Raw genomic sequence first — 10317 nt, 5'->3', positions numbered from 1 at the left:
ATCCTGGCTTAGTTAACGAAACTCGTTTGGCCCGGCTTGGGACCGGTCTACAGGAAAAGGGGGAAGGGAAAGGCAAACCACTTCTGAAAATGTTGCCCAGAAAATATCACGGAGTTGTCACCAGGAATCAAGACTGACTGGAAGCACTCATACACAACCACGCACACGTTCTAGTCTAGAGAAAAGAAGGACCGGGGGCGGGGGGTGGGGGCATGAGAGCAGCCTTCCAGTATTTGAGGGGCTGCCACAAAGAGGAGGGGGATCAACTTATTTATCCCTTTTATTATGTTTATTTCTCCGTTGTATTGGCTGTACACATACCTGCCTGAGCAGGGGGTTGGACTAGATGACCTCCAGGGTCCCTTCCAACTTTATTATTATTGTTGTTATTATTATTATTATTATACATTACCCAGTCAGCCAAATGCTCTTTCGAGTCCTTTCTAAGGACATGGGATCGGCAGATATTTATATTATATTATATTTAATCTTTGATTCACAGTCTGGGACTGGAAAAAATGTAACAGTTCAAGTCCTAACCAAGGGCCTAAGAGCTGTTTGAGTATATAGGCAGCCCCGAGTAAGGTGGTTTGTTTTTTTTGCAAAATCAGAATATTCAGCTCTAATAAATTCAAAATTTCCATGTATCTAGGCAGCCCTTTGGCTATTGCTCCAAGGGCTCCTATGACTCCTATCATTGATTTCTTCCTCCATAATCACTCAATTTCAATTTGGAAGTCACGATAGTTCCTTATTTTTTCTAGCTGTTTCTTTTCAAATCGTGCATCACCTGGTATTGAAATATCAATGAGCCAGACTGAAGAGAAAGATTTTTTTTTATTATTATTATTATTATTAGTATTAGTATTAGTATTATTTATAATTATTATTATTATTATTTTATTTTTGCAAGTGCATTGAGGGCTTCTGTACCAGAGACAAATTCCTTGCGTCTGCAGCCACACTATAAAGTCCAAGTATATAAGATTATCTCTGGTAGACTTTGGGCTCAGGCCGGCCTACCTCGCAGGGCTGTTGTGGCGGGCCAAAAAAAAAAAAAAAGGACGAGGCTCCTGCAAAAGGAAGATGGACAACTCTACTCAAGACTGCAACATTAAAATTAACCTTAAATTCCCGCCTGGCCGACACGCGAAACTCGTTCCGACAATCTTGCGAAGAAGTCACCCTTTTCTCCTCCAGCCTCGAACAGCTTCTCTTCCGCTTCCGGGCGATGGCGTCACTTCCGCTTCTAGGCACGAACGCTTTCCCGCGGCGCCCACAGCAATCATGGCGGCGCCGAAGCGTCGCGTGTGGCTCGGGCGCATGCGCGCTGGCGTGTTTTGACGTCCAGCGTGGGAAGATGGCGGCGCTCAGGGCTTTGCGGCGTCTGCGGGCACCTTCAGGACCGTGGCTGCCCGGCAGGGCGCTGGGGGCCGCTCCCAGCAGGTAATCCTCGCCTTTTCCACCCGAGATGGAGGAAAGGAGTCCTATATCTGGCAAGAAATGGCTTCCCTTCGCGGGAGAGGATGCCTGGTTGAACCTCCTAGAGATGCGTCAGGTTTCTAGTCCTCATGGAGGTCCCAATTGGACCTGGGAGGGGTTTTCTCCCAGGGTTTGCTAGGAAGGCGGTTAGAAAGGATGGGGAGGGCGCTCTGCACGTGTTCAGAGGCATAGGAGCCCGTGACATCACATTTATGGTTAGAGTAGTGCTAGATTTTAGAGAAATGTTGCTGGGGGGAGGCCTCAGTGCAAGTGAAGCCTCCCTTCCCCTGTTTTGGCATAATCCTGGCTGGATGCAAAGGGTGTTTTTTGTTACGGGGAAGGGGAGGGAGCTGCCACCCAAAAGGCCCCACTACTTAAAAGCAAGGGTGTTCAAACTTGGCAACTTTTAAGACTTGCGGACTTCAACTCCCAGAATTCCTCAGCCAGCCATGGCTGGCTGAGGAATTCTGGAAGTTGAAGTCCGCAAGTCTTAAAAGTTGCCAAGTTTGAACACCCCTGCTTAAAAGGGGTCTCTTGGTGTCCGTGAGGAAGAGGATGGGCAACAGCTACACAAAGATGGGCGAAGCATTTCAGCCATTCTCCTTTCTTCCCTTCTTTCAGAGGAAAACAATGGCAACCAGATATCGAGTTTATGAAGGAGCTTGAAGGCGCCGTCATGTACCCCAGCAAAGTGACAGAAAAATGGGTCCCTCCGCCGTGGAATAGTGAGTGTCTCCATTTGCGGTTGTGTCACCATACACACAGCCACTTCTTTAGCGGCTGTGGGTCTTCATTCACGTCCCAACAAACCAGGATTCCATCCAGCTGGCTTTCCTACCTAGAAAGCCAGGACTAGAACTCACAGTCTCCTGATGATTGGCCCAAAGTCATCCGGCTGGCTTTCATGCCTAAGGCAGGACTAGAACTCACCGTCTCATCTCTCAAGTAATCTGTGATCTCTTTGCTCCCCCAGACAGGGATCCTATAGTAGGGAGAATGGCCAACATTACTCTCAACTTTGGACCCCAACATCCTGCCGCTCATGGGGTCTTGCGCCTGGTGATGGTGCTGAACGGGGAGAACGTGAGGAAGTGTGACCCCCACATCGGCTTGCTTCATCGGGGGACGGAGAAACTCATAGAATATAAGACCTACCTCCAGGTAAGAAGTGGATAAGGGACCTGCCCTATATATCTTTTCCATTCACGCCACTGGTGTGGTTTCTCAACTGCCCGAGCAATTATCCCAAGAGGCTACAGCTCCATTTTGGATATAAATTAAAACCCAGCATCAGAAGGGACTTTTGAGATCATTTAGTCCAACCCCCCTCTTCAGTGCAGGATCCACTATACACCGCAGGGAGATTCAAACCTGGTAGTTTTAAAAAAAAAATCTCAGAATCCCTGATCAAGAGGCAAAGCAGTGATAGAAAACTGGCTGGTTTTGAGCAACAGCCCTTCAAGGGAGGCCAGACCCCAAACGGACTCCCAAGTTTGACTGGAACTCAATTTTATTCCTTTTTTTTTTTTTTGGTAAAAAAAATGAACAATAAGTTTTTATTTTATTCAAAACGTTACAATACACACTTCCCCCCCCCCCCAAAGGGGAGAAAAATACAAATACAAAACAAAGCTGGATAAGACTACAGCGGGGGGGGGGGGGTTGCATAAAAAACAAAAAAACAAAAACAAAATACAGATGAGTTTATGCACTGGAACTCGGTTTTATGGATTAGAGCTTCCGTCACAGTCTTGAAAACTTGACGAAATCCCATTACTTTAAAAAAAAAAAAAACATTATTTTTCTGTCTCAGGCCTTGCCCTATTTTGACCGGCTGGATTACGTCTCCATGATGTGCAACGAGCAGGCGTACTCGCTGGCTGTGGAGAAACTCCTGAATATCCAACCGCCCGTAAGAGCTCAATGGATACGAGGTGATTTAAATATTTGACATTTATTCCATTTAATAGTCCCAGGGGGAGGGATCCTAAGTGGAGGTCAGAAGACCCTGCAAGCCTGCAGTTGCCATCAAGGCACATCCGGTTGCCAAAAACCCAAATTTTAATCCTGCAACTGAGAGGATGCTATGAATGGTCGTAAGCCAGAGGACCATTTTTGTCAGTTTGAATGGATGGTCATAAGTTGAGGATTAATAACAACAATAATAATAACAGTAACAATAACAATAAAATAATAATAATAATAATAATAATAATAATAATAATAATAATAGTAGTAGTAGTAGTAGTAGTAGTAGCAGTAATAGTAATAATAATTATTATAAAGTTGGAAGGGACCTTGGAGGTCATCTAGTCCAACCCCCTGCTCAGGTAGGAAACCCTATACCATTTCAGAGAAATGGCTGTCCAGTCTCTTCTTTAAGAACTTCCAGTGTTGGAGCATTCACCACTTCTGGAGGCAGGTTGTTCCACTGGTTAATTGTTCTAACTGTCAGGAAGTTTCTACCTATATTTATTATTCCAAGCTTGCAGGGGTGGTGCCTATTAGCAGCGAAACCTAGTTTAAAGGTAGCTTCTTAAGAGTCCCTTTCTTGGGTTCTGATCCTGGCTTATTCGGAGGAAGAATTGGTAGGAAATAAATAGCAGCAGCCAAATCCTTAGGCATGGCATAGCACAGTAACTAGTAATTTTTGAAAAGGAAACCCAACTAAATTGATTAAAGCATAACCAGGGGATAATGCTAAGAGGGTTTTTTTTTTTTTTAAAGAGCCTAACCCTGGTTTTTGCATCCTAGTTCTCTTTGGGGAAATCACACGGCTGCTGAACCACATCATGGCCATCACCACCCACGCGCTGGACGTTGGGGCCATGACCCCCTTCTTCTGGATGTTTGAAGAGAGAGAAAAGGTAAATCCACCCAAGAGACCCCCCCCTCAAATCTGCTGGGAGCAGTTCCTGAATCTACTTTACGGGCCCCTGTGAGATCCAATAGGCTGGACGGCTGGATCCGGCCTCCGTTAAGTAGAAGCCAGGAAGCGCCCAGCAAGGGAGAAGCAACGTTAACGGGCTGTCCGCCAGCCCGCTAACCCTACATCTCTCGGCAGATGTTTGAATTCTACGAGCGGGTGTCCGGAGCGCGGATGCACGCTGCTTACGTCCGGCCTGGAGGCGTCCATCAGGTAAGGAAGGAACCGGGGAGGTGAAGAACGCAAGGCTGAGTTTGCAAACCACGGCTTGCTGCCTTCGAAGTGTAACTTTGATGATGACGACGACGAGGGTGGTGGTGATCAGGGGTTTTCCCAACTTGGCAGCTTTACAACGGGCTGGGACTCGAAGCCCACCCCTCTTAAAATGGCCAACAAAGGCCTGGCTAAGCAAGAGACATTTGGGGTTCATTCGTGGCTGTCCATCAAGGACCACCTGGGTTGCTTTCTCTGACCCTTCAGGATATGCCGCTGGGATTGATGGACGACATTTACGAATTTGTGAAGAATTTCTCCGTCCGGGTCGACGAGGTGGAGGAGGTGAGGCTGCTTCGGCAGACCTTGGGGGGGGGGGAGATTTTATACTGATAATAATAATAATAATAATAACAACAACAACAACAACAACCCGTGTCAACCATCAGCGCCAGCCAATTTGAATGTTCAGTTGACTGAGGTTCATGTTTAATGAGTAAAAGATAATAATAATAATAATAATAATAATAATAATAATAATAATAATAATAATAATAATAATAATAATAATAATAATAATGGGGGGAGATTTTATAATAATAATAATAATAATAACAACAACAACCCGTGTCAACCATCAGCGCCAGCCAATTTGAATGTTCAGTTGACTGAGGTTCATGTTTAATGAGTAAAAGATAATAATAATAATAATAATAATAATAATAATAATAATAATGGGGGAGATTTTATAATAATAATAATAATAATAACAACAACAACCCGTGTCAACCATCAGCGCCAGCCAATTTGAATGTTCAGTTGACTGAGGTTCATGTTTAATGAGTAAATGATAATAATAATAATAATAATAATAATAATAAAGTTGGAAGGGACCTTGGAGGTCCTCTAGTCCAACCCCCTGCTCAGGCAGGAAACCCTGTACCATTTCAAACGGCTGTCCAGTCTCTTCTTAAAAACTTCCATTTTGATGGTGATGGAGGGGGAAGGGGGGTGAGGAGAAGACCCATTTGATTTTAGGGGACTCAGCTCAGGATGTCGTGGGGCGTCACCTTTGAAGACGAAAAGCTGGCTCCCTTTTTCTCCCTTTTCTGGCCGAGTTAAGAATCCTCTAACCAGGATTGTCCGTGCAGATGCTGACCAACAACCGGATCTGGAGGAACCGCACCATCGATATTGGGGTGATCTCGGCTGAAGATGCCCACAATTGTGGCTTCAGGTAAGTTTTTGGCTTCCTTCCTTCCTTCCTTCCTCCTGGTGAGTAGCCTCAGATTCTCCGGGATGGCCTGCTCACTGCGGCAAAGAACATTTCTGAAGTTCCATCTTCAAACGCAGACAGGCACAGATTCTTTAGATACAGGCATCCCTTGACTTACCACGCTTCATTTAGCGACGATTCGAATCTACGACAACACCAAAGGAAAGGACTTACGACCGGTTTTCACGTTTAGGAAGCATGGTTGTGTGATCAAAATTGGGACGCTTGGCAACTGACTCGGACGGTTGCAGCTTCCCCAGCGGGGGGGGGAGTCACATGGTCCCCTTTAGCGACCTTCCAACAAGCCAAGTCCATCTCTAGTCATAAGCCGGGGACTGCCTGTATCGTAAGGCTTCCTTAACTGAATCCTGCCAGTCTAAACCTCCCGCTGTCACTTTTCTTCTGGTCCTCTTTCTCCAACCGTTCTACAGCTGAGGGCTCGGCCGCCTCTTATGCCGTCTCTCTTCCCCTCGTCCGACACATTCCATTGCCAAGTGTCCCCTCATCCCGGGATCTCCTCCCCGGGGGCGAAAGGCTGTTGATTGGCTTCTTGTTTTCCCCACCACCAGCGGTGTGATGCTTCGTGGGTCAGGGATCCAGTGGGATCTTCGCAAAACCCAGCCGTACGACGTCTACGACCAGGTGGAGTTCGACGTGCCCATCGGATCAAACGGAGACTGTTACGACAGGTGTGGTTCCGGTTTGGGGAGACACAGCCCCTCCCTCTCTTATCCCGGCTAGTCCTCAACTTACGACAGTCAGTTGTCTTCTTTTAGAGAGGCGTTGAGGCCACTTGGAGGTATATCTGTGTCCTCACTAGATGGTGGGGAGTGGAAGGATTTATACTCCTTGCAGACTGCTGGTCATTTGCCTTCCAGCTCTCTTCTATTCTAGCAAAAATAGACTCTATTTTTGCTAGAATAGAAGAGAGCTGGAAGGCAAATGACCAGCAGTCTGCAAGGAGTATAAATCCTTCCACTCCCCACCATCTAGTCAGAGTTGCTTCCTGGATGAAAAGGATTTATGCTCCTTGCAGACCGCTGGTCATTTGCATTCTTTTAGAGAGTCGTTGAGGCCACTCAGAGCTTTGTCTGTGTCCTGAGTGGTGCAAATGGGTGGGGAGCCTTCTTGGAACTGCTGAAAGGATTGTGTTCCACACCCATTTGCACCAGTCAGGTGACCCTGAGGACACAGGTAAACCTCCAAGTGGCCTCAACGACCCTCTGAAAGGATGCAAACGACCAGCGGTCTGCAAGTATAAATCCTTCCATTCCCCACCATCCCAGTCAGAGCTGGAGAAGCTTCCTGCATGAGAAGGATTTATACTCCTTGCAGACCGCTGGTCATTTGCATTCTTTTGGAGGGTCATTGAGGCCACTTGGAGGTTTGTCTGTGTCCTGAGGGGTGCAAATGGGTGTGGATCCTTCTTGGAACGGCTGAAAGGATTGTGTTCCACACCCATTTGCACTGCTCAACTGACTCCGAGGACAAAGAGAAACCTCCAAGTGGCCTCAACGACCCTCCAAAAGAAGGCAAATGACCAGCAGTCTGCAAGGAGTATAAATCCTTCCCTTCCCCACCATTTGGTCAGAACCTGAAGAAGCTTCTTGGATGGGGAGCGAAACGTCTTCAAAGAAAAAAAAACAAGGAAGTCCAGTGGCCTCCTGAAAAAAAAACACCTTTGGGACAACCAGGACCTGGAGGGCGGGGAATCTCCGTAGACTTTCCCGAAGTTCTTCCTGTCCCTGGTGGCCCCTCTGAAGCCCTCCCCTGTCTCCCCTCCTCCCCGCAGGTACCTTTGCCGCATAGAGGAGATGCGCCAGTCGCTGCGCATCATCTTGCAGGCCTTGAACAAGATGCCGGAAGGGGAGATCAAAGTGGACGACGCCAAAGTCTCGCCTCCAAAGAGAGCGGAGATGAAGGTAGGGTCGAGTCTCTTCCCAAAAAAGACCTCCTTCCTCTCGGGCTCAGCTGTCTCTTATCTGGGCAACCCTTTGTTCTGAAATGGGATAGGGTTTCCTGCCCGAGCAGGGGGTTGGACTAGAAGGCCTCCAAGGTCCCTTCCAACTCTGTTCTGTTATTCTGCTATCCTTCCTTCCTTCCTTCCTTCCTTCCTTCCTTCCTTCCTTCCTTCCTTCCTTCCTTCCTTCCTTCCTTCCTATCACTGGAGGTTTTTAAGAAGAAACAGGACAGCCACTTGTCTGAAACAGTATAGGGTTTCCTGCCTGAGCAGTGGGGTTGGACTAGAAGACCTCCAAGGTCCCTTCCAACTATTCTATTCTATTCTATTCTATTGTTCTATTTTACATTCTATTCTAGTCTCTATTCTATTTTCTCTTCTCTATTCTATTCCATTCCATTCTTCTATTCTATATTCTATTATTCTATTCTATTCTCTATACTCTGTATTCTAATTCTATTCTATATTCTCTATATTCTATTCTCCTATTCTGCATTCTATTCTATATTCTATTCTATTCTCCTATTCTGCATTCTATTCTATATTCTATTCCCTATTCTATTCCCTATTTTCTGTTTTGTTCTATTCTATTCTTCCCTTCCCTTCCCTTCCATTCTGCATTCTCTATTCTATTCTACTCTATTCTATTCTATTCTATTCTATTCTATTCTATTCTATTCTATTCTATTCTATTGTTCTATTTTACATTCTATTCTATTCTCTATTCTATTTTCTCTTCTCTATTCTATTCCATTCCATTCCATTCTTCTATTTCCTATTTTCTGTTTTGTTCTGTTCTATTCTATTCCATTCTATTCTACCCATCTCCTTGCCCCAAGGTCTTTCCTGCACCCCATTAAAATCCCTCTCTTGTTAGGCCCCTCTCAGGTTTAATAAACTTTGGTCCAGTTGCCAGGGTTTAATCTTTTTAGATACTTTTAGCCTGGATGATTGAATCTTCACGTACACCTTGCTTTTCACTTTGGGGAGAAATCACCCTGCTGTCTGTATGGCAAGAGTTGGCTCTTTGCCTACCGAAAATTTTCATTTTGACCAAAGATGTTGCTTGCATGAGGAACGAAACGTCTCCGTTTTAATAAACGTCACGGCCCGCTTGCCATGATGTGTGACCTTTTTTAAGACACTCCCTTGTTGGGCTTAACCATCATTCAACCACGAAGGAGCAGGGCATCCGGAGGTTACCTTAAACCTTTCTTGTCCCTGTCGTTAGACCTCCATGGAGGCGCTCATCCATCACTTCAAACTTTACACCGAGGGCTATCAAGTGCCCCCCGGGGCCACTTACACCGCCATTGAGGCTCCAAAGGTAAATACTGAATTTATTTACAACACTTTTGGTAAAAGCGGCGTGAATCCTAGGCACAGACCCCCCCCAAAAAAAGTCTCCCCAATAAGGGGGACGCCCTCCAAGCGAAGATCCAGCCCCGTTTGAGGATTTCAAGCGAAGATCCAGCCCCGTTTGAGGATTTCAAGCGAAGATCCAGCCCCGTTTGAGGATTTCAAATAGAACAAGCTTTTATTTCTAAGAGTTATCCATCCTTTTAACCATGTACAGATGTTTGATAATATAAAAACCCCTCTGGCAAGCCCAAAAAAACCCATTTTACGTAGCTTCTGGTAACATTTTCAATTGGATTCCAGCTTTCTTTCCTTGTTGGAGGATTTCAGTGAAGTTAACATCCTTCGTCCCTCGGCTTTATTTCCTTCTGCTGCAGGGTGAATTTGGGGTCTACCTGGTCTCTGACGGGAGCAGCCGTCCCTATCGCTGCAAGATCAAAGCGCCCGGCTTTGCACACTTGGTAAGAGAGAAATGTGGAAATATTCCAGTATTTGAGGGGCTGCCACAAAGAAGGTGGGGGGGGGGGGTCAACCTATTCTGCAAATCACCAGAAGCCAGGAGAAGAAATAATGGATGGAAACTGATCAAGGAGAAAAGCAACCTGGAATTAAGGAGAAGCTTCCTAACAGTGAGGACAATTAGCCAGTGGAACAGCTTGCCACCAGAAGTTTGTGGACGCTCCATCACTGGAGGTTTTTAAGAAGAGACTGGACAGTCACTTGTCTGAGATGGGATAGGTTCTCCTGCATGAACAGGGGGCTGGACTAGAAGACCTCCAAGGTCCCTTCCAGCTCTATTCTGATTGATTGATTGATTGATTGATAGTCTACGCCTCCATGAGGTCAAGGGAGAGTGTCTGGCCTCGGAGTAGCCATCCCCCTAACCCCAAGGGTTTTTTTTTTTTTTTTTAACCAGCATTCATTCCTCTAAAATCTTCTTCCAGGCCGCTTTGGATAAAATGTCCAGGGGTCACATGCTTGCTGATGTGGTGGCCATCATCGGTAAGTCTCGGCGTTTCTCCTCCTGTTTCTTGGGGAAAAGCAATTTAATTCAGTTGATTTGATTTGGTGCTGGCCAACTTCAGATAGGGCCGGGCAGCT

General features: G+C 46.0%; 1 protein-coding gene across 1 annotated transcript in view; it reads left to right on the top strand.

Moving 5' to 3' along the window:
* Positions 1–1348: 1348 nt before the first annotated feature.
* LOC107301014 (NADH dehydrogenase [ubiquinone] iron-sulfur protein 2, mitochondrial-like) overlaps positions 1349–10317 on the top strand; it is a gene marked incomplete at its 3' end in the record, with an annotated part of 17012 nt that continues 8043 nt past the window's right edge. The window contains exons 1-13 of the mRNA XM_015830285.1: positions 1349–1446; positions 2104–2207; positions 2456–2643; positions 3296–3416; positions 4237–4349; positions 4547–4621; positions 4889–4966; positions 5773–5858; positions 6467–6586; positions 7690–7819; positions 9089–9184; positions 9594–9677; positions 10161–10218. Coding sequence (XP_015685771.1) covers positions 1361–1446; positions 2104–2207; positions 2456–2643; positions 3296–3416; positions 4237–4349; positions 4547–4621; positions 4889–4966; positions 5773–5858; positions 6467–6586; positions 7690–7819; positions 9089–9184; positions 9594–9677; positions 10161–10218 — 1339 coding nt within the window. The remainder of the gene's footprint in view (positions 1447–2103; positions 2208–2455; positions 2644–3295; positions 3417–4236; positions 4350–4546; positions 4622–4888; positions 4967–5772; positions 5859–6466; positions 6587–7689; positions 7820–9088; positions 9185–9593; positions 9678–10160; positions 10219–10317) is intronic.

The sequence above is a fragment of the Protobothrops mucrosquamatus genome, unplaced genomic scaffold, assembly GCF_001527695.2.
Source record: "Protobothrops mucrosquamatus isolate PMUCROS unplaced genomic scaffold, P.Mucros_1.0 scaffold9561, whole genome shotgun sequence".
NCBI lineage: Eukaryota > Metazoa > Chordata > Lepidosauria > Squamata > Viperidae > Protobothrops > Protobothrops mucrosquamatus.
This window is presented reverse-complemented; position numbering and strand designations above follow the sequence as displayed.